General features: G+C 43.6%; 2 protein-coding genes across 7 annotated transcripts in view; one reads left to right on the forward strand and one right to left on the reverse strand.

Moving 5' to 3' along the window:
• Window positions 1-1,427, reverse strand: part of LOC114602243 (ATP-binding cassette sub-family C member 12) — a 59,553-nt gene extending 58,126 nt beyond the window's left edge. For all 4 annotated transcript variants that reach the window (XR_003707885.2, XR_003707886.2, XM_028740219.2 and 1 more), the window contains exon 1: window positions 1,251-1,427. Coding sequence is in view for 2 of the 4 variants with exons in the window: in XM_028740219.2 (XP_028596052.2) it covers window positions 1,251-1,270 (20 nt within the window). In the remaining 2 variants the exon portion in view is untranslated. The remainder of the gene's footprint in view (window positions 1-1,250) is intronic.
• A 13,758-nt stretch (window positions 1,428-15,185) lies between these two features.
• LONP2 (lon peptidase 2, peroxisomal) overlaps window positions 15,186-27,514 on the forward strand; it is a 50,108-nt gene continuing 37,779 nt past the window's right edge. The window contains exons 1-7 of one of the 3 annotated variants that reach the window (XM_077931520.1): window positions 15,186-15,217; window positions 21,177-21,411; window positions 23,211-23,342; window positions 24,446-24,568; window positions 25,048-25,211; window positions 25,702-25,796; window positions 26,467-26,725. In XM_077931520.1, coding sequence (XP_077787646.1) covers window positions 15,201-15,217; window positions 21,177-21,411; window positions 23,211-23,342; window positions 24,446-24,568; window positions 25,048-25,211; window positions 25,702-25,796; window positions 26,467-26,725 — 1,025 coding nt within the window. In that variant the 5' untranslated portion in view covers window positions 15,186-15,200. Of the gene's footprint in view, window positions 15,218-19,577; window positions 19,862-21,176; window positions 21,412-23,210; window positions 23,343-24,445; window positions 24,569-25,047; window positions 25,212-25,701; window positions 25,797-26,466; window positions 26,726-27,514 lie in introns of those variants that run through there. The other 2 variants (XM_077931521.1, XM_028740216.2) reach the window with 2 other exon arrangements.

Here is a 27,514-nt window from a genome sequence, read left to right on the forward strand (position 1 = left end):
CACCAAACTGGCTCAGCTCCTGCATTTGCACTGCACCATCCTCTCCATCGCCTCACCTTGCCCCCTGCCAGGAAGAAACAGTTACCCACCTGTTGGGAAGCCAGCATAGCAGCTCCATCCTAACCAGCTTACTGCTTCCGCTCCTTGGGAGAGTATAATTAGAATCATAGCATCATAGAGTTGGAAGGGACCCAAAGCATCATCTAATCCAGGCTTCCTCAACCTCAGCCCTCTAGATGTTTTTGGCCTACAACTCCCATGAACCCTAGCTAGGACCAGTGGTCAGGGATGATGGGAACTGTAGTCTCTAAACACCTGGAGGGCCAAGGTTGAGGAAGCCTGATCTAATCCAACTCCCGGAAATGAAGGAATCGCACCGAAAGAATCCCTGATAGGTGGCCACCCAGTCCCTATTTACAAACTTTCAAGGAGAGGGAGTCCACCACCTTCTGAGGGAATCCATTCCACAGGTGAACAGCTCTTACCACCAGAAAGTTCTTCCGAATGTTTAACTGGAATCTCCTTTCTTGCCATTTGAATCTGTTAGCTCGGGTCCCCCCGCAATGGGGCAGCAGAAAACAAGCATGCTCCATTTTTCATGTGACAGCCATTTCAGATAGTTGAATCCCGGGCTGAAGGACCATCCATGGTCCCCTGTGTGGTGGCCCTTCGGATGTCATTCTCACAAAGGGGGTGGAGCTTAGGAGAGGTGGACTGGAGGTAGTGCATAGCTGAAGTATGGAACTCGCTCTGACAGCAGGCAGTGACCAACTCATGGAGGAGAGGGCTATCCATGGCTACCAGCCATGATGGCTATTGCTCTGCCTCCATGTTGTGCTGAAAACCACAAGAGGGGAGAGGGCTCTTGTGCTCAGGTCCTGCCTGTGGGTTTCCCACAGCCACCTGGTTGGCCACTGTGAGAACAGGATGCTGGACTAGATGGGCCATTGGCCTGATCCAGCAGGCATTTCTTAGGTTCCCAGCAGTCAAACCTCTCCAGTCAATTCTCCTCTGCAAATACCTCAAATCCCTGAACTGATTTTTCCTCCTGGTGGGCTCCGTGTGTCCATTCAGGAGAAACTATGTAAAGGTAATACAATTACTTGGAGGGACTTGAAACAGAAAACTATAGGGCAGGCTACTCTCTGCTTAAGCCACCCTCCAGCAAATGTTTCACAAAGTGGGGAACCCCATTGCCCACCCTTGTAATCTCTAGCTTTGCCCTTGGCTATAGTGGGTTCAGCACTTATCTCTTTTCTTGCTCTGCCATCTTCTCTTCAATGTGACTTTTCTTGGTGCTTTGACTAATATGGCTTCCCCTCCGTCCCTCTTCTCACTTGCTTGCCATGTTAGTTCGCTTCCATCTGGAAGGAAGCTTTTGTCTCGGTCATTCTGCTCAGACCAGCTCCTCCCTTTCCAACTGCCCTGCTCAACGGTCACTCTGAACCTGCACGGAACATTCCGACATCCATGCAAAGTTCCTTCTGCAGTTCTGATTCCTGTTAAAGCAACACCAACCCAAACATTCTGTCTGGGAAGTGGGGTGGATGAAAAGTCAGAAATGTCTACAGTGGTACCTCGGGTTAAGTACTTAATTTGTTCTGGAGGTCCGTACTTAACCTGAAACTGTTCTTAACCTGAAGCACCACTTTAGCTAAAGGGGCCTCCTGCTGCCGCCACACCGCCGGAGCACAATTTCTGTTCTCACCTTAAGCAAAGTTCTTAACCTGAAGCACTATTTCTGGGTTGGAGTCTGTAACCTGAAGCGTATGTAACCCGAGGTACCACTGTACTGAGATGCTCTGTGTTAGTCTAACATAAGAACCACTGGCTGGATCAGGCCAAGGGCCCATCTAGTCCAGTTGTCACAGTGGCCAGCAAAGTGCCTGGGGAAACCCACAAGTAAGACCTGAGCCCTCTCCCCTCCTGTGGTTTTCAGCAACGGATATTCAGAAGCATTGTTGCCTCTCACCAGGAAGGCAGAGCATCGTCATCATGGCTAGCAGCCATCTATAACCCTCTTTTAGCCTTTTCAACTCTGGCTCTGGCCTGGTGGAACGCTCTGCCTCATGAGACCAGGGCCCTGCAGGATCTGATTTCTTTCCTGTAAGACAGAGTTGTTCCGCCTGGCTTTTGGCTTTGAATTAACTTGATCCCCTCCCCCACTTTCTTTTTTCCTTTTTCCTTCTGTGATGGAACTCCTACTTGGGGACTTCCCTGGCTTTTTTCTGGCCCATGTAGGACCAGTCTGGATAGTTATCCTTGGTGAAGACTTGACGTTTTTGAGTTTCTGCTGAAATGAGGCTGCATTTTAATGTTGTATTTTAATCTTGTTTTTAAAGGTGTATTTCAATCAATTGTTTCATATCTGGTGTTAGCCGCCCTGAGCCCGGTCTTGGCTGGGGAGGGCGGGGTATAAATAAAATGTATTACAGTGGTACCTCGGGTTAAGTACTTAATTTGTTCCGGAGGTCCGTTCTTAACCTGAAACTGTTCTTAACCTGAAGCACCACTTTAGCTAATGGGGCCTCCTGCTGCTGCCGCGCCGCCGGAGCACGATTTCTGTTCTCATCCTGAAGCAAAGTTATTAACCCGAGGTACTATTTCTGGGTTAGCGGAGTCTGTAACCTGAAGCGTATGCAACCTGAAGCATATGTAACCCAAGGTACCACTGTATTATTATTATTATTATTAAAGTCATCCCGGTTTGTGGCCATCACTGACTCCTGTGGGAGGGAGTTCTGCCTCCAATGTTTGCAAGATTTTAAAGTGAGTTGTCCTTGTTCTGTCTCCAGTTAGAACCCTTGTTTCTGCAGGAGAAAGGAAAGGCATTTATTCTGGGACACGGCTGGCATGAGAGGCAAAAGCTGCTTCCTGAAACCCCTGATATATTAGCACATATATAAATTACAAGGAGTTACATTCAGGGGAAAGATGGGTTGCCAGTAGGGGTGGCTGTACTTAATGATTTCAGTACTTTCAGCTTCTCATCTTTCCAATTCTCATCTTTCAGTTCTCCACATTTCCACATCACCTTGATTTTTTTTTTAAGTCATCATGAAAATTCCTCAGCATTTTCGAGCAAGTGTCTAATATACACTTCTGTGTGCAATTTTGCCTAACGCACACATTTTGCAAAGCATACTTGCCCTACTATAACGCATGCTTTGTTATTTCCACCAAAACACACACATTCTTGTACACTTCTTACCCTAGGAAATGCATTTTAGCACACACTATTTGGCTGGAAAACTGCACAGCAAAATTCAGAGAAGTGCAAATTCTGAAGGACAGCTGCATTTCAGTTCATGCATTGCTTCGGAAAGTGATAATTAAGCAGGTTTCCCTTTATATGCAAAATGAACCCAGTACCGCCCCCACTCTACTCCCTGTACCTAGTTTTGGGCTTTTAACCCAGATGGAGCCCAAGTTAATATGTGTGAGGAATGGGAAATCTCAGCAGCTACAACCTCTTGCTTCTAACTTAAATATTGTTTCCTGCTCCCTCTAGTGGCCAACGTTTCCAGAAGCTTCTGCTACTGAATATACAGTGGTACCTCGGGTTAAGTACTTAATTCGTTCTGGAGGTCCGTTCTTAACCTGAAACTGTTCTTAACCTGAAGCACCACTTTAGCTAATGGGGCCTCTCGCTGCCACCGTGCCACTGGAGCACGATTTCTGTTCTCATCCTGAAGCAAAGTTCTTAACCCGAGGTAGTATTTCTGGGTTAGCGGAGTCTGTAACCTGAAGCGTATGTAACCTGAAGTGTATGTAACCCGAGGTACCACTGTACTTTCCTTTGAGTAAAAGAGTACTGGAAACCTGCCCCAGTTCCTAGATGATGGAAGTTCTGGGGCACTGCATGTTTTTAGGACAATGACCATTGTTTAACCCACAAAGCCATGGAGCCAGGGCATAACATTTTGGGGGACTTAGAAGGTGGCCACAAACACAGCTGCAGGTGACCTGGAATTAAGGAGCCCCTTGGATGTCAACATCAGCAATGGCCCCAAGCAGCTGCCTGGGGGATGACAGGCACTGAAGCCCCATATCCTAGAGACTTAAGGCGTCTTTCTAACATTTGCTTATTTACAAATATGCAGGCAGAACATGAGATGAGGCAAAAGGATGATTATCCAAAGCAGGACATCCTCCCCAGGGAGCAAGTTGTGGAGCCCTGGAGGCTGCACCTTCAGTTCTGGCTAACTCCAGCTGAAAACATTCAGTTTTTTCTCTCTCTGACTTTTTGGACAGCTGTGTTTGGGCTCCTCCAGCTGAGCTGTTTATGGAGCTGTTCAGTTTCTGTTAATTGGTTCTCGTGGGAAACTTGCAGATTCTAGCTTCGCACAATTAACTCAGGGCAGTGTCAATTTACTCTTGGCAGAAAGCCCAGGTCTGCTTGACCTAGAAACTACTCACTCTGATTGGTTAACGACCAGCACTCAACTCTGTTATCAAGGGATTGCTAGCTCAGTTTGATGTGAGGTGTGTTAGGAGTAGAAGGGCTGTGTATGGTTTTGAGAGAGAGAGAAAGAGAGGGTTTATTTTGCTTTTATTTGTATGCAGAAACTCTGCTGGTTTTATTTTTTTTCTTTTAATAAATCCTGTAAATAGTTATTCTGAGTCTAGCTGACTAGTCATTACCGCCGCAACTAGCTTCTTCGCTGTGCAGGAAAACTCTGCTACGTTTGGGCTAAAGCCAATAGGGCTATGCCTGACACTTCAAAGTTCCATGAGGTTATGGGCATTGTGCTGCCAGCCTGAGTTGCGGTGGTGTCAGCATCAACGGCGTTGGTTCCAGTAGTTCCAGAAGTTGTTGTTCCTGCTGGTGCAGCAGATGGACTCTGGCTGGTTCCTGACCGTGGTGAGCTGGTGATGCAGCGGACACAAGGACAACAGCTGCAGCGTGTGAGTGCTGGGTGCTGTGGTTCCTGTTTTCTCTCTCGGTGGTCGTGAGTAGCTGGTTCCGGGTTCCAGGGACATCGCTCTCAAGATGGCCTCACAACCAGTTCAGATGGCTTTTGAGCATCTGAATGACTCCAATTACTTGCTGTGGTCGGAACGCATGCAGGCAGTGCTGCAGAGGGATCGTCTCTGGCAAGTGGTGAGTAAGTTTCCTGCGAAGCCTGATGATGAAGACCTCGATAAAGACCAAAGAGCAAGGGCCACAATTGTCTTGGGGCTGGAAGATTCCCAGTTGCCGTATGTGAGGGGAATCAAGACAGCTAGAGGTGTGTGGCAAGCACTTAAAGAACTCCATGTGCGTGAGACAGCGGTTTCCAAGCTGTTCATTCGCAAGGCATTGTACAAGGCAATGTTACAGCCTGGGGTTACAATGCAGGAACACCTACACAGTTTACAGTTAAAGTTTGCTGCGCTACAGGAAAGAGACTGTGCGTTAGACCAGCAGGAGAAGGTGGCTATTATTTTGAGTTCTCTCCCGGAAAGCTGGGATAATTTAGTTTTGTCTCTAGAAGGCATGCAGGAGCGTGATTTATCCGTCAGTTACGTTACTGGGCGTTTGATTGAAGAATGGCAGAAGAGGCAAGAAAGGTCATTGGCTGCAGAGGCTTCTACAGGTGGGCGGTTTGGGAGGAGTTCTCATGCCGTGCCAGAGGTGAAGCAAAAGCAGCGTACCGGTGAGGAGTCAGTGTTTGCTGTTAGGCGTTGTTTCCGATGTGGGTCTTCAGCGCATCTAAAACGACAATGTCCGGAGTTGGTCAAGTCTCAGTTGCCAGTGCAGGAGCAGAGACGAGATCAGCAGCAGCAGCAGCGTGAAAAGAAATTCTTCAAACGAAAACAGTCGGCTCAGCTGGTGACCGGCGAGGTCAAGATTGCTGATGAGAAACAAGCGGTCTGGGTGGTCGATTCGGGAGCATCTCGCCACATCGTAAATTCAGATGAATTGTTTGTTTCCAAGAACTCAGCACAGCGCAGCAAGGTGGCTCTAGCAGACGGAAGTACTTCCGAAGTGATTTCGGGGGGTGCAGTTTTTGTTCCTTGTCTTCGTGAATGCCTGCAAAATGTACTTTGTGTGCCGTCATTAAGGAGCAATCTGATGTCTGTAGATTGTTTGCTAAAAGCTGGGTTTAAAGTGCATTTTGAAGGAGACAGTTGCATGATTAAGAAGGCTGGTGAGATTTTAGGCACTGCTAAGTCAGAGGGAGGCTTGTTTTGGCTTAAAGCAGGATCTCAAGTTGCAGCAGTAGTCAGTAAATCTCAGCCTGCAGTGAATAACAAAGCTATACATGACAACTGTGTGCACTTATTGCATAGGAAAATGGGGCATGCTTGCTGGAAAAGTGTACTAAAAATGTCTGAATTGGCTGATGGGGGTAATTTAAAGAGTTGTAACAAGTACCTTGATTGTAATGTGTGTAAAAAGGTTAAAACCCACAGAGTCTCTTACCCCAGAAGTGACAGAGTTAGTGAGGCACCGCTACAGCTGGTTCACATGGATGTAATTGGTCCATTTGCTGTAAGCAGGGGTGGATCGCGCTTTTCACTAACAATTGTGGATGACGCCACACGTTACTCCTGGGTTTTTCCCATGAAAAATAAGGGTGATGTGTTCACTAAGTTTAAAGGCTGGGTGGCATCTGTGGAAAGATTTCTGTCCATTAAACTCAAAAGGATTCAGACGGACAGAGGTGGCGAATTTATGTCAAATGCCTTTAGAGATTGGTTACAAAAGCCTGGCATTGGGCATAGAAAAACGAACGCTTTTTCCCCAGAGGAGAATGGCGTTGCAGAACGAAAAAACAGATCTTTACAAGATATGATGTTTGCCATGCTTGATGATGCTGATTTGCCCATGTCTTATTGGGGGGAGAGCATGCTCACCGCGTGTTATCTCCAAAACAGGCTCTTTCCTCAAACAATAGGTACAACCCCGTACTTTAAATTGTTTCAGAAAAAACCCAAAATTGACCATTTGCATGTGTTTGGATCAAAAGCCTGGGTATTAATTCCAAAACAAATGAGGAAGAAGGGAGATCCTAAGACCAAGCAGTTAGTGTTTGTGGGTTACCAGGAGCTGGGAAAAGGTTTCCGCTTTGCTGAAGGGACAAATGGCATTGTGATCTCCAGGAATGCCAGTTTTTGTGAACATAGTGGCTGGGAGAGACTACATGCCAATACTGAGGTTTGGTTTGAACCTTCCCAGGAGCTTCATGACTCTGAAGGTAGACACAGAGAATCAGAGTCTGAGGGGGAGGAAAGTTCAGATAAGAGCTCTCAAGAAAGTGGAGTTAGCCAAAGACCAGTTGTTAAGCAACAAAAGAGAGGTCGTAGTTCTGAGGAGGAAAGTGGGTCAGAAGAAAAATTTTCTCCCAGAAGATCTAAAAGACAAAACAAAGGAGTGCCTCCGGTGCGTTTTTCCCCAGATACTGCAAATGTGTTTAGTGTAATTGCAGAACCCAAGAGTTTTCAGGAGGTGTTAAAGTTACCAAAAGAGGAGGCAGAGCGCTGGAAACAGGCAATGGAGGAAGAGATGTCCTCTCTGAATGAGCACAAGGTTTTTACACCAGTAGCAGCGCCTGAGGGGGCAAAGATTGTAGGCTGCAGGTGGGTGTACAAACTTAAACCTCTGGTGACAGGAGAGTACAAATACAAAGCTCGTTTAGTGGCTCAAGGATACTCTCAGAGGCCTGGAAAAGATTATGATGAGACTTTTCCCCCTACTGCTAAGGGGGACAGTGTAAGGCTGATTTTAACGCTTGGAGCAAAGAGAAAACTCCTGTTAAACCATTTTGACATTCAGACTGCATATTTACATGCATCAATATCAGAAGACCTGTATCTAGCCGAACCGCCTGGTTATGAGACAGGTTCCAATAGAGTGTTAAAATTAAACAAAGCTCTATATGGTCTCAAACAGGCTGCAAGATCTTGGAACAAATGTTTCCATGAGGCCTTAGTGTCATTTGGTTTCAAGCAGAGTACAGCTGACAATTGTGTTTATGTACGTGGTACAGGCAGTGATCAAGAGTTTTGTCTGATTTATGTAGATGATGTTTTGTATGCTTGCAAAACAGATAAACAAACTAAAAGGTTTGCCAAACAATTGTCCAGTAAGTTCAAAGTGAAAGACTTAGGCCCGGTTAGGACATATCTAGGGTTGGAAGTGTGCTGGGCCCAAGATGGCAGCTGTCTAATTAGTCAGCAGAACAAAGTTAAACAACTACTGACTACATACAGGATGCAGGATTGCAAAGGGGCAGTGGTGCCTATGGATCCAGGTTTCATAAAAACACTTCATATAGATGAGAGTCCTGAATTTGAACATCCTGATGTATATCACTCTGTAATTGGAAGTTTATTGTATATAGCACAGTGGTCCAGACCTGATATTAGCTATGCAGTAGGCATATTAAGTAGATTGGTCTCAAAACCCACACTAAATGCCTGGAAAGGGGTAAAACAAGTTCTGAGGTATCTCAAACAGACAATTGGCTATATGTTACAATTAAATTCTTCAGAGGATGAAATGTTGAGTTGCTACTGTGATAGTGACTGGGGAAATTTGCCGGATAGAAAATCTGTCACAGGACTAGTCATAATGGTCGGTGGAGCTTTAATCAGCTGGCGGTCACGCAAGCAAGACGTTGTAAGTGTGTCATCAACGGAATCAGAGTACGCCGCATTGAGTGAATTGTGCAACGAGGTGATTTATTTCAAGCATTTGTTAACAGATTTAAATGTAAATTGTGGAGAACCAGTACAAGTTTACATTGATAATCAAGCTTGTATAACCTTAAGTAAAACAGAGGGTTTCAAATCACGTTCCAAACATATCTCTGTAAAATACCAAAATGTACGTTGCTGTGTACAAGACAATGTAATCACCTGTACTTATGTATCAAGTGAAGAAAATGTAGCAGATGTGTTAACTAAACCATTGGCAAAGATAAAGAACAAGCGAATGTGCAAGGGTTTAGGTTTGCTGGAAAAATGATCTCCTACATAGGTGTATTTGGTGTTAATTGTTCAGCAGAATCTGTGAGGGGGTGTTCAGTTTCTGTTAATTGGTTCTCGTGGGAAACTTGCAGATTCTAGCTTCGCACAATTAACTCAGGGCAGTGTCAATTTACTCTTGGCAGAAAGCCCAGGTCTGCTTGACCTAGAAACTACTCACTCTGATTGGTTAACGACCAGCACTCAACTCTGTTATCAAGGGATTGCTAGCTCAGTTTGATGTGAGGTGTGTTAGGAGTAGAAGGGCTGTGTATGGTTTTGAGAGAGAGAAAGAGAGGGTTTATTTTGCTTTTATTTGTATGCAGAAACTCTGCTGGTTTTATTTTTTTTCTTTTAATAAATCCTGTAAATAGTTATTCTGAGTCTAGCTGACTAGTCATTACCGCCGCAACTAGCTTCTTCGCTGTGCAGGAAAACTCTGCTACGTTTGGGCTAAAGCCAATAGGGCTATGCCTGACACTTCAAAGTTCCATGAGGAGCATCCATCCTGATTTGCTTGAACAAAGCAAATGCAGCGTTTAGACTATGCCCAGCCTTTATTGAGCATTTTTTTCTGTTTGGTTTAGGGAGGAGAGGTTATACAACAGTGCAGGGTTTTTTTGTTTTTGTTTGTTTTTTTGCATCTTCCTATTAATCATTTGTTCATTCCATGCTTTTTGGAGCATTTGCTCAGCACTCCTCTAACCTCAGGAAGTCAGGTTTTCTCCCGTGGATTTATTGTACTAGGAATGCTTTAATCCACTTTAATTGCTTAAATTTCTGGCATGAATCCCTTTAACAAGATAGTGAGAGTCTGGGGCACCCAGCCTGGGGGCACACATTTGCTTACTTCTTTCAGGTGAAGGGGTGTCATATTATCTGAGATCAGCTGCTCATCTCATGAGAAAGAGAGGGAGTGAGAGAGAGAGAGATTCCTAGCTATTAGGAGTCATTCTGTGACCCATAAACTCCCTTTAATAGAACATTAACAGACCATTCCAGACTTAAAAAATAATCTGACTAGCAAAGCAATAGCTGCCCTAACAACAATTTTACTCACATAGGTCAAACCAGTGACCCCGTTCTTATCTTCATCAGCCTTGTTATTGCTGGATTCTGAAATACATGTACTAATTTTCCTGGGCATTGTCTTATGAAATCAGAGCTCTGGGTTCTGCAGAGGGAGAAAATTAAATATAAACATTATTTGCAAACACTTTACAAAAGATCAGAAATGCATATTCATCTGTATCAATTGATGGAACTGCCCAGGGAAAATGGTGAGGTTTGCACTCAAATAGCAAATTCCAGGGAGAATAAATCAATGCAGTTGATTCCCTGCCATGGAATGGTTTGCATCTGTTTAATCTTTGCATCTAAAATAAAAACTTCAGGTTAGCGCAATTAATAACACCCCTCAGTCAGACGGTTTTGCTGATGCTTCAACACAACCAAGAATCCACAATTCAGAAAAGAAATTATCATCAATGGACACTCTCTCCCTGTTGATCTCTCAATTCTCCTGGTAGAGAAAATATCACTGTCTAGATTTCTATTTTGTCTTTTTTGTGTGAGGTTCATAAACCAATATTCCTAGCATATACCTATTGTGGAATGATCATCCTTCAGCCAATAAATATGCAGACAGGATAAGGAGGAAATCTATAAAGCTTTGGAGACTGATTTTGTTAGGGTAGAGCTGGGGGGGGGGGAGATGTCTTTCTGTTGCATGGTGTTAGCTGCAAAGAGCATTCTGAGGGTTTATTCTTGCCAGTTGATGAGTATCCGCAGCTGCCAGCAGGTCTTGGCACGGATTCCATGCCCAGAGCTTAAACAACCAACTGGCACTAATTCCCAATCCATCTGAAGAGGAATGAACAGAGATTCTTTCAAGCCAGGGCACAAAAACTGATTAAGGAATCACGGATGGCTCAACTACACAATATAGGTAATGGTTGCTGCTGCTCTTGTTACTGAAAAGGAGCTGAATTGGTTTAGAGTAACCACTGAACTGGGGAGATCGAGAAAGAGAAGATGGTATGAGTAGGCGGCCTGCCCACCAGCCCATTTGTAGCAAAAAAAAAAGTGTAGTTTTGCTCAGTGCATAATCATTCTCACTCATCTTCAATGTGCTGTTTTTCATTCTAGATTGATTCTAAATCTTGCCATTCACAAGGGTGGGTGCGGTTGCTTGATACGCATTTGAAACTCCTCCCTTCTATTAGGTTATTCATACATTTTCCTCCTCACACATGCTCCAGCTGGTTGAAGAAGCTTGACTGACCGAACCCAAAGAGCGCTCGCCAATGGTTCCTTGTCATCCTGGGGGAAAGTGGGTACTGCAGGGTTCTGTCCTGGGCCTGATGGTGTTTTTGAACATTTTTATAAATGACTTGGGTGTAGGAATTAGGGGGCGCTCATCAAATGTACAGATGACACCACACTGGAAAGCGCTGCTAATACTTCAGAAGATAGAATAAGAATTCGAGATGACCTTAACAGACCAGAGAACTGGACCAAAGCTAACAAAATGAATTTAATTAGGGACAAAGGTTCTACACTTAGGCAGGAATAATCAGATGCAGAAATATGGGGTGGAGGGCAGCAGTATCTATGCAAGGATCTAGGTGTCTTAGTAGACCCCTAGCTTAACAGAAGTCAACCGTGTGATGCAGCAGCAGCAGATCAAAAGACAAAACAAAACAAAAATTAATGCTATCCTAGGCTGCATCAACAGAAGTATAGTGTCCAGATCAAAGGAAGCCATAGTACCACCCTATTCTGCCTTAGGGGTCCCTTCCAACTCTACAATTCTATGATTCTGATTAGAAGATTTACAGCCCACCATTCAACATTTGTACCAAGTGGGGTATACAATGTAAAATAAATTACAAAGCCAAATTCATACAACAACAACAACATCAACAAGACGCTAGAATGAGCTTGTTGAAGATAGATAGGAATAAACACAGATGGAGGCTGCTAAAATCAGCAGGGGTAGGCTAAACAGTCACCCACTTAAGAACACCTAAAACGCCTGTGCAAAACAGATAAGCTGTAACTTGGCGCTGAGATGATGACACCATCAGTGCTTTTCATACTTGTAAGGGAAAGGCATTCTACCAGATAGAACAGTTGCCCGATCTACTGGTCTTTGCATCTAGGATCAGAGAAAGCAGCTTTATTCTGAGTCAGACCACTGGCCCGTCTAACCTCCATACTGTCAACACCCAGGCCACATGATCTGCACTATACATTTAAAGTGGCTTCTCCCAAAGAATCTGGGTAAATGGAGAATGTTAGGGTGCTGACAGTGGTTGGGAAGCTCTTGTTCCCTGCACAGAGCTACCATTCTCAGAGTGGTTTAACAATCAACCCTTCTTCCCAAGGAACTCATCCAAATGCTAAGAAGAGAAGCTCAGGCAATGATCCTTTAAGACAAGGGAGATGATGAGCCCATTTTCCTCTATGGCAAGGGTTCCCAGACTATGCTCTACCAGCTTCATTTAGGTGGCCAGTGGTGTGGCTGTGGATTTGTGGTTGAGGATGAGAAATGGCACATCCATTGCACTAAATATTTGCCTTGCTTTTCTCTTGCATTTTGTATTGCTTCTTGCATTTCCTACATTATCTTGTATGTATTGTGACACAACAATCTACTACCAAGCCAGGTTCAAGGTCCTTGTATTAATTTACAAAGTCCTGAATAACTTAGGTTCTGGGTTCCGGTACCTTGAAGGGCCGCCTGAACCCTTCTATCCCAGCTTGATCACTAAGATCATTTGCAGGAGCATCGCTGGTCATTCCCCGAGTTCGCGAGGCTCACTTGATGACAACAATAAGCCGAATCCTTAGCATCATTGGACCAGTTCGGTGGAACACACTGCCAATAAAATTTCAGCAGGTGCCTTCTGTTTCTGTTTTGAAATGCCTGCTGAAAACTTTTTCTATTCTGCTAGGCATTTGCAGACAATTAAGAATACATCCTCCCACAATGGTAAATTGATGTCAGTTTTTAACTTTTTAAACATTCTTTTTTACTGCATATACAGTATTTATGTATTTTTGTTGTGACAGCTTCTTATGTTCCTATGTAAACTCTTCTTATGTTCCTATGTAAACAGATTTCTTCTGCTTATTTGCAGATTCCTTCATAGGATCTCTTAATTAACTATAAGAGCGAAGGTTCTGAAAGGGGGTTCTGCATGGGGTTCTAATATCCTTTCAACGAGCATCTCTGAACCTCCGTGCTTAATTCTGACATCCTCGCTTCTTGACAAATCTTTCTAAATCGACTGAAACTCCCACATTTTGGAAGTGGAACAACAAATTATGCAAAGGGGATGCAAATTTGGCTAAATTGCACACTTTATTCTGACTGACAAGAAGCAAATCTTTTTGGCACAGGGTGCAGAGCGTGCCGATTAGCAAATGAGTGTGAAATTAGTGTTATTACTCATTCTTCGCTTTCTTCATATTGATTTGGGAAATTACATACTTTGTCTTTTTCACTTTGGTCATTAACATGGAGGATATTTATTTAAAATGTCTGCAAGACAATTAGCAAAAAAAAAAAAAAAAAAAAAAAGGAGAAAAAAAGCAAAAATAAACCCCACGCTGCTGTGAAGCCAAAAAAAAAAAAGGAAAAAAAAGGTGGCGGTTTTGTGAACGTGTTTTGCAGCAAAAACTGCCTGATAGAGAGAAGCAGCAAAATCTCAGAGCAAAAGGGCATTGTTAACTGAGTGTTAGAACAGGACAAGCGTAATTGAACAAAAATGTTCACATGAAGTTAGCAGCTGTTCCCAGGGACTGGCTGCTTGTAAACAATGGGCAAGATCCACCCTGCATGGAAAGTGTCATTAAGCAGGACTCCTCCAGATGGGTAGGATTTTATATATTAGAGAGACAGTGTGATGCAGTGGTTAAAGTGCTGGACCATGGCCTGGGAGACCAGGGTTCAAATCCCCAATTGGCCATGAAGCTCACTGGGTGACCGGGGAATAGTAACTGCTTCTCAGAGAGGCACTCATTCACTATGACTTAGTATTAATTTTTATTATTATTATTATTATTATTATTATTATTATTATTATTATTTACTTTTATCCCGCCCATCTGGCTGGGTTTCCCCAGCCGCTCTGGGCGGCTCCCAACAGAACATTAAACAGAATAAAACTTCAAATTTTAAAAACTTCCCTAAACAGGGCTGCCTTCAGATGTCTTCTAAAAGTCAGGTACTTGTTTATTTCCTTGACATCTGATGGGAGGGCGTTCCACAGAGCGGGAGCCACCACCGAGAAGGCCCTCTGCCTGGTTCCCTGCAACCTCGCTTCTCGCAGTGAGGGAACCGCCAGAAGGCCCTCGGAGCTGGACCTCAGTGTCCGTGCTGAACGATGGGGGTGGAGATGCTCCTTCAGGTATACTGGGCTGAGGCTGTTTAGGGCTTTAAAGGTCAGCACCAACATTTTGAATTGTGCTCGGAAATGTACTGGGAGCCAATGTAGGGCTTTCAGGACTGGAGTTATATGGTCTTAAGAAAAGTGGAGCAGAAAAACAGCCCCACCTGGAACATTTTACGGTATAAAAAGTTACAGGATTTCAACACTGCTTGGAAGTGGATCACAGGGTTGTCAGACCTTGCAGGAGAAACCTGGAGAGGGCTTGTATCTCCAGGTGAGCGAGAGCGCCTTCCCTACCCAGGCTCCCTAAGCAGGTGAGAATGGATCATCTCACTTCAGCTGGACCTGGGAATGGTTTCTTTTAGCTACACATCTGGAGGGCTGCAATTCCTCCTCCCCTAGTCTATATAAGGGGATGTCAGTAGCTCTTCAGGCCTTCAGACAACAGTCTTTCCTTGCCCTACTTGGAAATGTCAGGCGTTGAGCCTGGGACCCTGTAGAAGCAAAGCATTTCCTCTGCCACTAAGCAATGGCCCTTTGTAAGCATTCATAAACAAATGTTTTCAATACAAGCAGTCTAATGAGAGGTGCTGAGGAATAATCTGAAAGTGTGTGTTTCTTTGAAGCATACTCAGTACTCAGATTTACTACAATCTTAGACAAGTTTAGAATTACAGAGAAGAGCACATTATTTCCTAACTTACTTTCCTATAGCGCTTTCAGATAATTATTATTTCTAGAGAAAGTAATTCAAAGGACTAAGACAGAACTAATGAGGCACTCCAAATTTGAACAACTGAAAACAAGAATCTACTTGTGTTGGCTACACATCAAAGGTATTCCCAAATGAAAACACTCATTTGGTAAGTATTTCCAGAATCAATAATTCACTCTTGCAGGTTTCAGGCTCCAAAATAACAAAAAAAAAATTGATGATGTGGGTGTGGGTGAGGAAGTCCTAGAATTACGTGGTTACCCAACTTGCTATAATAAAATAGCACTTTAACCACTTACCTACCGTGTCATGTGAGATCCAGCTAACTTCCTTCTCCCGTTCAGTCAAAGAATGAAGTTCTTTTAACAAACAACTTTTCCATGTCCAAAAGTTTTAATAGTTGCCAATGTAATTAGTCCAAAGGTTCGTTTTGATTGCAGATGCACGATGCTCAGTCGTGCATGAGGGCTCTCCAGATCAAGACCTTGAGATCCCTTCACCCCCTTAAGAATTGCATGGCAAGGCTGTTGCCCCAGGTGACATAGCACAGCTAGGAATAATTAATTTCCCCAAGATTTCTCAGACTTCTGATAGCTGAGACGGTTGGTTCATGTCTGCATTTATTTGTTTCTGGATTAAAATGGGAGTTCTGGTTGAAGGAAATGGGTAACCTTGGAGAAGGCAAAGGAGTTTAAAATGTTACCCCTTAAGAAGAGCCCTGGTGGATCAGATCAAAAGCCTACGTAGTCCAGCATCCATTTCCCATGGTAATCAATCAGATGTAGCAAACAGAAATAAAGAAAAAAATAGAAAGGGGAATCCTAAATTGGGACACCCTACCCTTCAGTAAGAATGAGCATGCTCAGTGAGCACAGAATGCTGTTGGGCAGGGAACAGAAATCCAGGCAAAGTGTGAGTTATGGAATGGAGTATCCTGGGAAAGGGCAGAGCTGTAGCTATGGTGGGACTAGCCCAGGGTTTTTGCCCCGGGTGAAGCCTCAAAGGGGCACCATTGAGGTTCCCAGCCTGTGTGTGCATGGAAATGCACATGGGGTGGGGTGCCAAACTGGGTCTTTGACCTGTGTGAAATAAAGCCAAGTTTCTCCCCTGGAAAGGGCTACCTGGAGGCCTGAATAGGAGATTGATGCAGGTCCAATTTGTAAAGAACTCTGCTAACCAGAGGTGAAAGGGGGATGAGTGTGCACATTCCACAAGCAACAATCCCTTAGTCAAAAAATATATAACTTGTTGGGAGAAGAAAAAGTACTATCTGGCACAGAACAATCATTGTGGCCAGTTAAGGATTTTGCAATGAGTGTATTTACCACAATTATCATTCTGTGCAGAGGTAAAACCTATAGGCTTTGGGTTGTAGCCACTCAGGTTCTACTCAAAAGTAGACCCAGTGAAATTAATAGAGCTATTTAAATTAATGTATTTACAGGTTCTACTCTGTTTAGACCTAATATTGAACACAGCAGAGTAACTCAAGACATAACACCACTTGATCAAAGATCCCCAGGCACCATTACTTATTTAAAAGGTTCAGATCACATCAGTAAAGGATAAACCAAGATACCCAATGGGACCTCATTCTATCTAATACAGTAGCAAAGCAACGACTGACTTTTCGAGATTTGTTGGATCAGAACTAAAGAGTAATCCATTGACTGCTGCTTTTCCTCATAAGTCAGTTTGGGGGGAACTGCAGGTTCTGTGATTCCAAAGCTCTTTTTTTAAAAGTGCAGGTGTGAGAGAACACTGTGGAACCAGTATAGTTGTAACCAGAAGTTGATTCACATTTCCTAGATCTCAGGGGATCCTTAGATAACACACTCTAGTTAGACCGGTAATTCTGTGGTTTGATTCCTAACACCTTCAGAGCTGAGATTGTCCTCTTCTTGAATCCCTGGAGAGCTGCTGTCGGTCAGTGTTGTCTATACTGAGCTAGATGGACTGATAATCTGATTTTGGCCCCATCAGCACTGTACATTTAAAGCACTATCATACCACTTTAAAGAGCCATAGCTTCCCCCCAAAGAATCCTGGGAGCTGTAGTTTCCTAAGGATGCTGAGATTTGCTAGGATGCCCCTATTCTTCTCACAGAACTACAATTCCCAATGTTCACTGGGAAGCGGGATTGAATCACTGAGAATTGCAGCTCTGTGAGAATATGAATGTATAGTATGGATGGGGCACTGATATCAGGATGCTTCCTACATATTCCTTTACCTGCAAATCACCTGTAACTCGTGTTTACTGCAGTCCACATACATCAGAATTGGGGGAACTTTTTTCAGCCCGAGGGCCACATTTCCTTCAGGGCAGGCTTTCAGGGGCCACATGTTAGTATTTGGTGGAGCCAGAAGCAAAAGTGGGCAAGGCAATGGGTGCAAATGGTACTTTTGTATAGTAGGCTAATTTCTAAACACCCCCCCCTTCTATTCAGCATCCAGACAAGCAAAAGGCACCATCAAGATTCAAGGGCACATTCTAGACAATAAAAAAATTAATCCTTTTGGGTGCGGAAAAACAGCTGAGGTGTATAGTCTGGGGACAGTTCCAAGGACTAGTTGGAAAGATTTGTCCCCCAGACCTGAGGTTCCCCATCCCAGGAGTAACAAATATGTTAGTCTTTAAGGTGCTACAAAACTCTTCATTTTTTAAATTGTTTTTTATTTAAAGATTTTTTTTCATAGGTAACAAAAGTACATTCAGCATCTGTTTTCAAGTCATAGGGTCCTTCATACTGGTCAGTTACAGTCATTTTGAGACATTCTTGTCATAGGCAATGTGGGGTTGAGGGGGGAGACAAGTTTTTGCTGCAATTGAGAAAAAAGGTTACCCCTCCAGACTATAAACTGATGCAATTTTCAGGTGCTGAATGGCATTAGTTGATTGCATCACTTCAAACCACAAGCACAGCAACGGGCAAAGCTGTGATAAAATCTCCCAAAGCTTGCAACATTTCATAATTACTGTCCTTATTCAAAAAAGTGAACAGAGGAGGCTGAGAGGCTTTCCACAACAAGTGATGCTACAAAGCTTTTTTGATTCACAAGCACCTATTAATCTGGGATGTGGCACTTTGCTATCATTAATGCAAGAGAGATAAACTGACTAAATGACTTGCCAAACATAATTTCACACATTTCAGAATGTAGATGATCGGGGGTGGGGGGGTGGGGGGGATGGCAAATTTCCAGTGGCATAGCAGCTTCAAAGCAGCCCTTAAGACTCAAGGATTTCAGCTAGCTCTAAATGCACCTGTGCACAATTTATTTTGTTTTCAACCACTGCTTTATTTTCTATATATATTTTAAATATTTGATGGGATTTTAAGCAAAGGAAATGTTTTATTCATTAAATATATAAAGGCTGCTGTGAAAGATGTAGTCACAAAATATAGTTTATTTACAGCAACAAATTCCATAAATTGAATTTTGTGTGCTGTCCTGACATCTTGTGGATGTAGTAGACACAGCAACAGGGTGGATGACAACCAAAGTACGGTATTCAAAGCGGAACAAATATTTCTAGAGTTTTCAGCTGCAGAATAAGTTGCCTGAAGTAAGTCCCTTCCGAAATATAAATGGAGAAAACAAGACAAATTTCCCAGGCAGAAATAATGTCCAGGTAGGAAATACTATAACTGAGTCTATGTGATGAATATTTCTATGTTGTTCTGGACTGGCTCAATACATTTTAGTGCTAGTAAAATAAAATATCTTTCTCTAGGGTTGCCAACTTTTTAATTGGCTCTTGCTCCTTTAACAGCAATCTGATCAACACACATTAGCTAGTGATTACCTTTCTCTCCAAGTTGTGACAAAACTAATTTTTCCACATCAAGCCACCCTTTTAAAGGTGGAGGATCACGCCAGGTCATCCCAACCACCCCAGTTAGTTGGTAAGCATGTCCTCTTAATCAATAAGGGGCACAATCCACGAGTAAGTTTTCCTATACATGACAGCTGCCCTGTGGATAAAGGCAAGGAATATTTGTCTTCATTGAGCTAGCCTTCTTCTGGCAGATTCCTAGAAAATCAATCTTAGCTGCAAAGTTTCTAGTTAATACACATGGAGGTTTGAGTTTTTACTATTACTTAAATGCAACCACACTGGTGAGATTAAGCATTCTCTTAACAGTATCATCCTCTGCAAGTTTACTCAGATGCGAGTCTCAGATGTTTATTATCTCCTAAGTGTGTTCAGGATTGCAAGACAAAACAATTAATAGAAAGTGCTTTTAAAAAAAGCATTGTAGACCAAAGTTTGTTTTTTTTTAAGGAAACTTTCAAATTATGTATCCAGGGCCAGGTGATTCTATTGAGCTGAATATTTTTCTCCCCACTTAATCGTTTTTATTCGCTTCCTTCGCTTCCTTTAATGAACTAGTTTTCATAGCGCGGGGGTCAAACGGCGCAACGCTCCCTGCAGCCTGCAGGGGGCAGCAGTGTGCACGCTTGGCCCTCGCCGGCCGCCGTAGCGCGGCCTGCAAAACGATTGACGCGCGGCCTTTGCCCTCGCCGAGCGCTTCGCCATGGCGTCGTCCCAGTCGTCGGGCGGCAGCGCCATCCAGATCCCGAGCCGGCTGCCGCTGCTGCTGACTCCGGAGGCCGTGCTGCTGCCGGGCTCCACCATGCGCGCCAGCGTGGACTCGCCGCGGAACATGCAGCTGGTGCGGAGCCGGCTGCTGAAGGGCACGTCGCTCAAGAGCACCATCATCGGCGTCATCCCCGACACCAGCGACCCGCCCAGCGACCTCGACGCGCTGCCCCCGCTACACAGGTCGGAGCCCCGCCCACCCTTCTCGTCGCCACGGCAACCGCCGGGAGCCTCTTACCCCCCCACACACCCTCTGTCGCCATGGCTACCTTCCCCTCCTATCGCGGTGCTCCCCCTGTTGTCATGGTAGCTGCCCACCCTCCCAGAGATACGTCCCCTGTCGCCCTGGGAACTGTTTCTCACTACCTGTTAAGGGCCTGGTCTTCGTCGCCATGGCAACCGCGCCCTCTTCCTTCCGACGGCCCTCCCCTTCTTGGCCACAGCTATTTCTCCCTCATGTGGCTGGGGAAACCCAGCCATATGAGCGGGGTATAAGTAATAAATATAAATAATAAATATTATTATTATTATTATTATTATTATTATTATTATTAGTTGAGTCGTCCGTCCCTGCACTTGCCTTGTTAGCTGCCCACCCTGAGCCACGATAGGAGCATAGGAAGCTGCGTTGGACAGAAGCCTATCTGTCCCCATCTAACTCTGTATTGCCTACATTGACTGGCAGCAGTTCTCCGGGGTTTCAGCAGGGGGTATTTCATAGCCCATCCTGGAGATGCCCAGGATTGAACCTGGGACCTTCTGTGTGCAAAGCTGGTTCAAAGAGGGACAGAGGAAACTGCCTTGTACTGAACCAGACCATGGGCCATCTAGGTCTGTGTTGCCTACACTGACTGGCAGTGGCTCTCCAGGTCTTCAAACACGGAGTTTTCCAGCCCTACTGGCAGACTCCAGGGATTGAACCTGAATCTTTTGCGTGCAAATCATGTGCTCTACTGTGCTCTTTCACCAGCTCTAATCACTCCCTGGCCAATCACTGGGCTGACTTTGCAACATGATGGTAGTAATTTTGCAATCAAAGACACCACCCTAATACATGCAGATAATTCTGCTGCATTTTGTTACATGTAGTACAATGATATATTACAGTCGTTGTCTACACGGACTGGCAGCAGCTCTTCAGGATTTTAGGCACGCGGGTCAGGACATTCCCATGACACAAGAAAAATGACAATGAAGAGAAGGTGGTAGGTAGTGTTGCACTCCTTGGTCCAATAACTCAATTTTTTAAAAAATGAATCTTAGCTGCACCTATAGTCAATAAAACTGAATAAAACTGCTTTCTTTATTTATCAAATGTCTTCTGTCTGTCCTGCCAAAGGATCCAATGTGGCAAACAATGAAGTGGCTGAAACAATACAGTTTTTAAAAACAATGGCAATATAACAACAAAATCATGAGATGGAGCTATATTGCTCCAATCAAAGCACACTCTTTCTGTTGTGTCACAGCAAATAACTCATCCTCTTAATGCTTCCAGGATCGGCACAGCAGCCCTGGCAGTCCAGGTGGTTGGCAGCAACTGGCCAAAGCCGCATTACACTTTGCTGATAACGGGCCTCTGCAGGTTCCAGATTTTGCAACTTGTGAAGGAGAAGCCCTACCCTGTTGCTGACGTAGAACAGCTGGATCGGCTGGAACAGTTCACCAACAAGTCTACATCCGAGGAGGAACTGGGAGAGCTGTCAGAGCAGTTCTATAAATATGCATTGCAGGTTAGGTGGTTGGAAGTAGGAAATGCTGATCTATAGTGGCTGTTGAATGTAGATAGCGGAAAGATTGTCTCACCCCCTTATTTTTGTTTGTTTGTTTAGTCGTTTAGTCGTGTCCGACTCTTCGTGACCCCATGGACCAGAGCACGCCAGGCACCTCTGTCCTCCACTACCTCCCGCAGTTTGGTCAAACTCACCCCCTTATATACCCAATCAATTACTCTACTCTGCAGGAGAGAGCCTCTTGTAGATACCATGTTATCAAAAGGTCTGTTTTTTCACAATCTGCGCCTGCCCTTTGGAATTCCCTCCTGTTAAATATTAGACCAATGCTGTCTCTGATGTTTTTTGGCTCCTGCTGAAGACCTTACTCTTCCAACTCGCCTTTTAGGTAGAGACGCTTCCCAGTCTGCATCTGTACCGGAATTGCTTTTAGATGTTTCAGTTGTTTTGTAATTTGTGTATTTGTCGCCCTGGGTTCCTTAGGGAGGAAGGGCAAGATAAAAACTTTGTACGTATTATGTTCTCATTTTCTATTTTTATTTTGTGAACCACCCTGTGATATTTGGCTGAAGGGTGGTATAGAAATTTAATAAACAGCAGCCCATCTGATCATAGAGGAAGGACTTGTAGTTCACTGGTGGACCACATGCATTGGGGGCCTGGTATCTCTAGTTAACAGCATTTCAGCATCAGGTAGCAAGGACAGAACTAAGCAGGAGATCCGTGAAAGCTTCTGCCATCCAGAATGAATAGTATTTGTCTGGGTGGACCAGTGCTCTGAAGCTATAAAAGGGAGATTCATTATATGTGTCTACTCTCCAACTATAGTTGCATTTCTTCCTATACACATAAAAATGTAAGGTGTCATCATGTTTATGAGGCTGCCGGTAGGTGACCACACCAACTGTGGCAAGAGGGGAGAGACTTTGGGTGAGCTGGGTGGGGGTGGTTGAGGTATAGAAGGAGGGTGCTTGGTTAGCTGTTGGGGATGGGCGAAGGGCGTAGGCTGAGTTGGTGAGTAGAATAAGCAGGGGCAGCAACTCCTTGTTAATTATGCTTTTGATGATATTCAAAACCACCACTTCAGAAATCTCTAGTGGGCCCAAGAAGCACCATTTTTGCTTTTGCAAAGTTCTCTACAAAAAAAGGCCCTTAACAGGAAGAGGGACTCATGTGATGGCAGTTTAAGAAGTGATAGGAAAATTCAGTACAACTGATTCCTTGTGTGGTATGTGGCGACTTACCTCATCCCTCATGCTGTTAAGGTTCTCTTTGCTGGGAATCCTTTTGGACACCTAAGGGCTTGCCTACCTGATAATCGGCAACAGATGCTTGTGTCTCTGTTTTGCTGATCCTTTTGGACTCGGCAAAGGAGCACATAAACTAAGTGCTTCCATACATGGTTTTAAGATGTGGTTCATGCTGGCAGGGCTGCGGGGCTTGCTGCAAGCTACTGCTTGCCCTGAGTAATAGATGTGCATGTTATGCAAAGCAAATGAACTCCTGAGGATGATTGCATCAGAAAGACAGTCAAATTGTACAGCAGAAAAGCCCCTCAAGCTCTTCTTGAGTCAGCAGTGCTGACAGACTTCTTGATATCAATCTTCTTTCTTTGTTCAGGTAGATCCATGAAGGAGATTTGCCTGAAGATAAATGGTTTTTTAAACTGCTGCAATTGAGAAAGTTTCAGACAGATTCCTTTCTGGGCTGTGTAATGGTATAGGTTTGTGCAGCTTATCCAAAATGATATCTGTTCTGAAAATTCACTATACGTTTTTTTCTTTCTTTCTATGACGAAGCTGGTTGAGATGCTGGATATGTCAATCCCTGCAGTGGCTAAACTGAGACGCCTGTTAGACAACCTGCCTAGGGAAGCTTTACCAGATATATTAACCTCCATCATCCGCACCAGCAACCAGGAGAAGCTTCAGGTAGGTTGTGCTGCCTTTGCACAGACTGAACAAAGAAAAAGAGTGTCTCCTGTTCTAGCCAACTCTGCTCAGTTTCCAAGTGCTCCATTTATCAAAAGGATGAAGCAAGAGTATGCTGGCGCAGAAATAAATGCCTTGAGCCCTTTGCCATAAATTTTAAAAAATGTATAAACCATCACAGTGTGTAGCTTTGGTGATAAAGTGGTATACACCTACATCCTGAAAACCACACTGTTCTCATACATTTTGACATGGAACATCCGTTCTAAACTTATGTCTGTGGCAAACACTCCCTCTCCCTAGTATTGTGGGCCCAATTCTATGGAAATCCCAGCTGAGGCCAGACAGGCTCCCTCCCTACTGAACTTCCAGTGCCTATTGAATGTTTTTTCTTATTCCCACAGGCATTTTAAATTGTAGTGTGATCTTACAGTTTTAACTGATTTATATTTTTGTGTTGTAAACCATTTAGAGACTATTGGAGTTAAGCAATGCATTGTTTATAAAGAAATAAAAGTGGATTTGTTCTGTACATTAAGTATAGCGCATTCCTTTTGGGGTCATGGGTTATAGGTTTTTCTGCTTCTTTAGGGGAAGTCTGGCTACCCTACCGCTAGGAATGGCAAATATGTAAAGTGCATGCGGAAGGTCCCAGGTTCAATCTCCAGGTAAAGCAGGGGAACCTGTGGGCCTCCAGGTGCTTCTGGACTAGTAATGCCCATCAGCCCCAGCCAGTATAGCCAATAGGAAGGGATTATGGGAGCAGTCCAGCAACCTCTGGAGAGCCACAGCTCCCCCAGCCCTGCACTAGGCAGACACACAGTGGCTAAACTCAGAGAGATATACATGAGATTAAAATATCAGCAGATAGGACAGATTTTCAGTTAGGCATCTTCATATTACAACGTGGCTTCCTTGCTCCTTTATCCCAGGAGAACATCCTTGGAAGCATTCCGATACGTTCCTTGAAGCTAACCGCTTGTTGATTTTTCCATACAGCGGCACAGACACATTTCAAATAGAGCAAATTTATTTTGTGGGAGAGAGTCTGTAAACTGTAGTAGGTGAGAAAAAACACCTAATATGTTGTGCCTTTCTGTTAGATTTTAGATGCTGTTGGGCTGGAGGAACGGTTCAAGATGACCATACCCTTGCTTGTTAGGCAGATTGAAGGCTTGAAACTGCTTCAGAAAACTAGAAAATCCAAACAGGATGATGACAAAAGGGTAATCTCTTAATTATTATAATTAAATAATGTGTTTTATTGCTTTTGTATGGGGGCTGACATAACGTTAGAGTAGGTGATAAAGACAAAGGCATTATTAAATATATTTTATGAAATATTTATTTATTTTGCATCTGCATTTATCAGCTGGTCCCAGGGTGGCTTACGTACACCTGAATATAAAGCCATGTGATTTTTATCAGATCACTAAACCAGCAGTTAAAACATCCTTAAATAGCAACAATTTTAGCAGTTAATTTTTAGCAGGTCATTATTATGGTTCTTACTGATTTTCCCAATAATGATTTTTGTTTTATCATTGTGTGGACTGCTTTAATATTTATTTTTGTGAATGAAAAGTGGTATAGGAATCTTTTAATAAAGCGAATGAATGAATTGGGTAACTGGTTGCTTAGTGCAGTAGCCACAAGCTCACACAAAGAAAGTTCCTGCTATCTTAGAGCCTTTCAAACTTTGTAGGTTGTGGCAATACGTCCCATTCGAAGGATCACCCACTTTCCAGGCACTGCTGAAGACGAGGAGGAGGATGAAGACCACAACGATATTGTTATCCTTGAAAGGAAAATTCGAACCTCCAGTATGCCTGAGCAGGCTCTAAAAGTGTGTGTAAAAGAGGTAAAGAGGTAGGTAGTTTATTTAGATTCTGTTTTAAAATCTGATTTTAAAATCTGTTTTACAATCTTTGAAGCTATTGCTTGACTTTTCATGTTTTCTGTATTCTTGAATACCACACTTTTAATACGTCGTAATCCAGCCTTCCGAAGCCAGTGCCCTCCAGCTGTTTCAGACAGCAGTTTCCATCCACCCCAGCCAGTGTGGCCCGTGTTCATGGTTTACAGATGTTGTCGTCCAAATCATCTGGAGGGAACCACACATCTGGCTGATAAATTGTACTTGAGAGAAGAGGCAAAATCATGGGAACACAAAGTGAATCAGGGGATGAACCCAGTAACTGTGGCTTTAAAAGCAGTTAAACATGTGCAGCACGGTTGGAAGTGAAGCTTAGCATGTTCAGATTACTTGCTAGGATTTTAAAATACAGAACTGATGAGCGCACATCTCTAGGAACAAATATGCTTAAGTTACACATTTCAGTTTTATCTGTCCTTCTAGATTAAAGAAAATGCCTCAGTCAATGCCAGAATATGCCTTAACTAGAAATTACTTGGAGCTGATGGTGGAACTGCCATGGAGCAAAAGTACAAAAGGTAAAGGGAGTCTTCTGTACTTCTGTAGACTATGGCTACTACAAATTGTTTGAAAAATGCAAAGGGAGGACATCAGAAGGAAAGATCATAAATTCTTCCAGTATGCTGTAACAGCTGCCAGAATGGTATTGACTCAGAGGTGGAAGCAGGAGGAAATCCCAAAGGTAGAAGAATGGAGAGCAAAATTAATAGAGTATGCAGAATTGGATAAATTAACAGGGAAGATTAGATATAAAAAAGATCAAAAATTTATAAAGGACTGGGAGAAATTTGTGTGTTATCTGGAAAATAACTATGGTGTAAATACAACGCTGGTGGGGTTTAAAGAGGCTTTGTAAAGAACTAATGAATATTGTTTACTAGAAATATAGGAGGAAAGGAGGTGTAAATGGCAATAGGGAAGAATGAAATGTGTACTAAAAGAATAACTATGAAAGAATGTCAGCGACGTTGAAGGAAGTTGAAAATGGATATGATTTGTTGTAAAATGGATAAAATGTATAATGAGTTGGATTTAATAAAAGCATAAAAAAATTAAAAAAAAAGAAAAAGAAAAATGCAAAGGGAGGGAATATTGGTGGTGTTACCAGGGTTATACATTATTGTGGCTATTTGACCAGCAGAGACGCTTAAGCTTGGCATTTAAACACAATTAACATTTGGTCAACAGATCGCCTGGATATCCGTGCAGCCAGGATTCTTCTGGACAATGACCATTACGCTATGGAGAAGTTGAAGAAGAGGGTGTTGGAGTATTTGGCAGTCAGACAGCTTAAGAACAACTTGAAGGGCCCGATCCTTTGCTTTGTGGGACCTCCTGGGGTTGGAAAAACTAGTGTGGGAAGATCTGTGGCAAAGACTTTGGGCCGAGAGTTCCACCGAATCGCCCTCGGCGGAGTGTGTGACCAGTCTGACATCCGAGGACACAGGTATCTTTAGTGCTCCGTTTGCGAACTGGTGATTTACAAACCGTAGATGAGTGTTCAGCTTGTTCCCAGCTCTCTCTCTCTCTCTTTCTCCCACCCTTTTTTTACCTTGACATCAGTGTCATCTTCCCAATGGGGAAAAACACTTCAGTTCATGCATTACAAACAACCTTCTCCAACCTGGTACCCTCAAGGTGTTTTGAACTATAACTCTCATTAGCCCCAGCCAGCATCACACTGCTGGCTGGGGCTGATGGGAGTTGTAGTCCAAAGCATCTGGCTCAGGTTATGGAAGTCTGCATTGCTACATACATTCCCCCCCCCCCATAGGGAGCAGTCTCTGCAGCAGGAAAAAAATTAACGGTCAGCATCCTTAAATTCTGCTGCAAATGGTCTTAATTTATAGTGCAATCCTATGCAAGTTTACTCAGAAGCAAGCCACACTGTTTTCAGTGGGAGTTTTCCTCTAGTGGGTGTATTTAAGACTGCAGCCTTAGGTAAGTTTTGTTGAACTCAGCTGGACTTACTTCTGAGTAGATACACATAGGATTGTGCTGTTGATTTCCTTCTCTTTTGTAGAAATGGGGAGCAATTTTAATTGGGAGGCTGAAAATGAATCTTTAATGTCTCAGGAGGGTTTGGTTTTTTTTACATGTAAATATAGATGCAGATAATGTTATTTATTTATAGTGGGGTACACGGAGGCAGTATTCAAAAACAGCATCTGTTCATCCTATTTAATCTTTGGAAGTTGCGCCTCATTTGGTATATTGTATCCCACCCTCACTGGGA

Source organism: Podarcis muralis, chromosome 7 (assembly GCF_964188315.1).
Source record: "Podarcis muralis chromosome 7, rPodMur119.hap1.1, whole genome shotgun sequence".
Lineage (NCBI taxonomy): Eukaryota > Metazoa > Chordata > Lepidosauria > Squamata > Lacertidae > Podarcis > Podarcis muralis.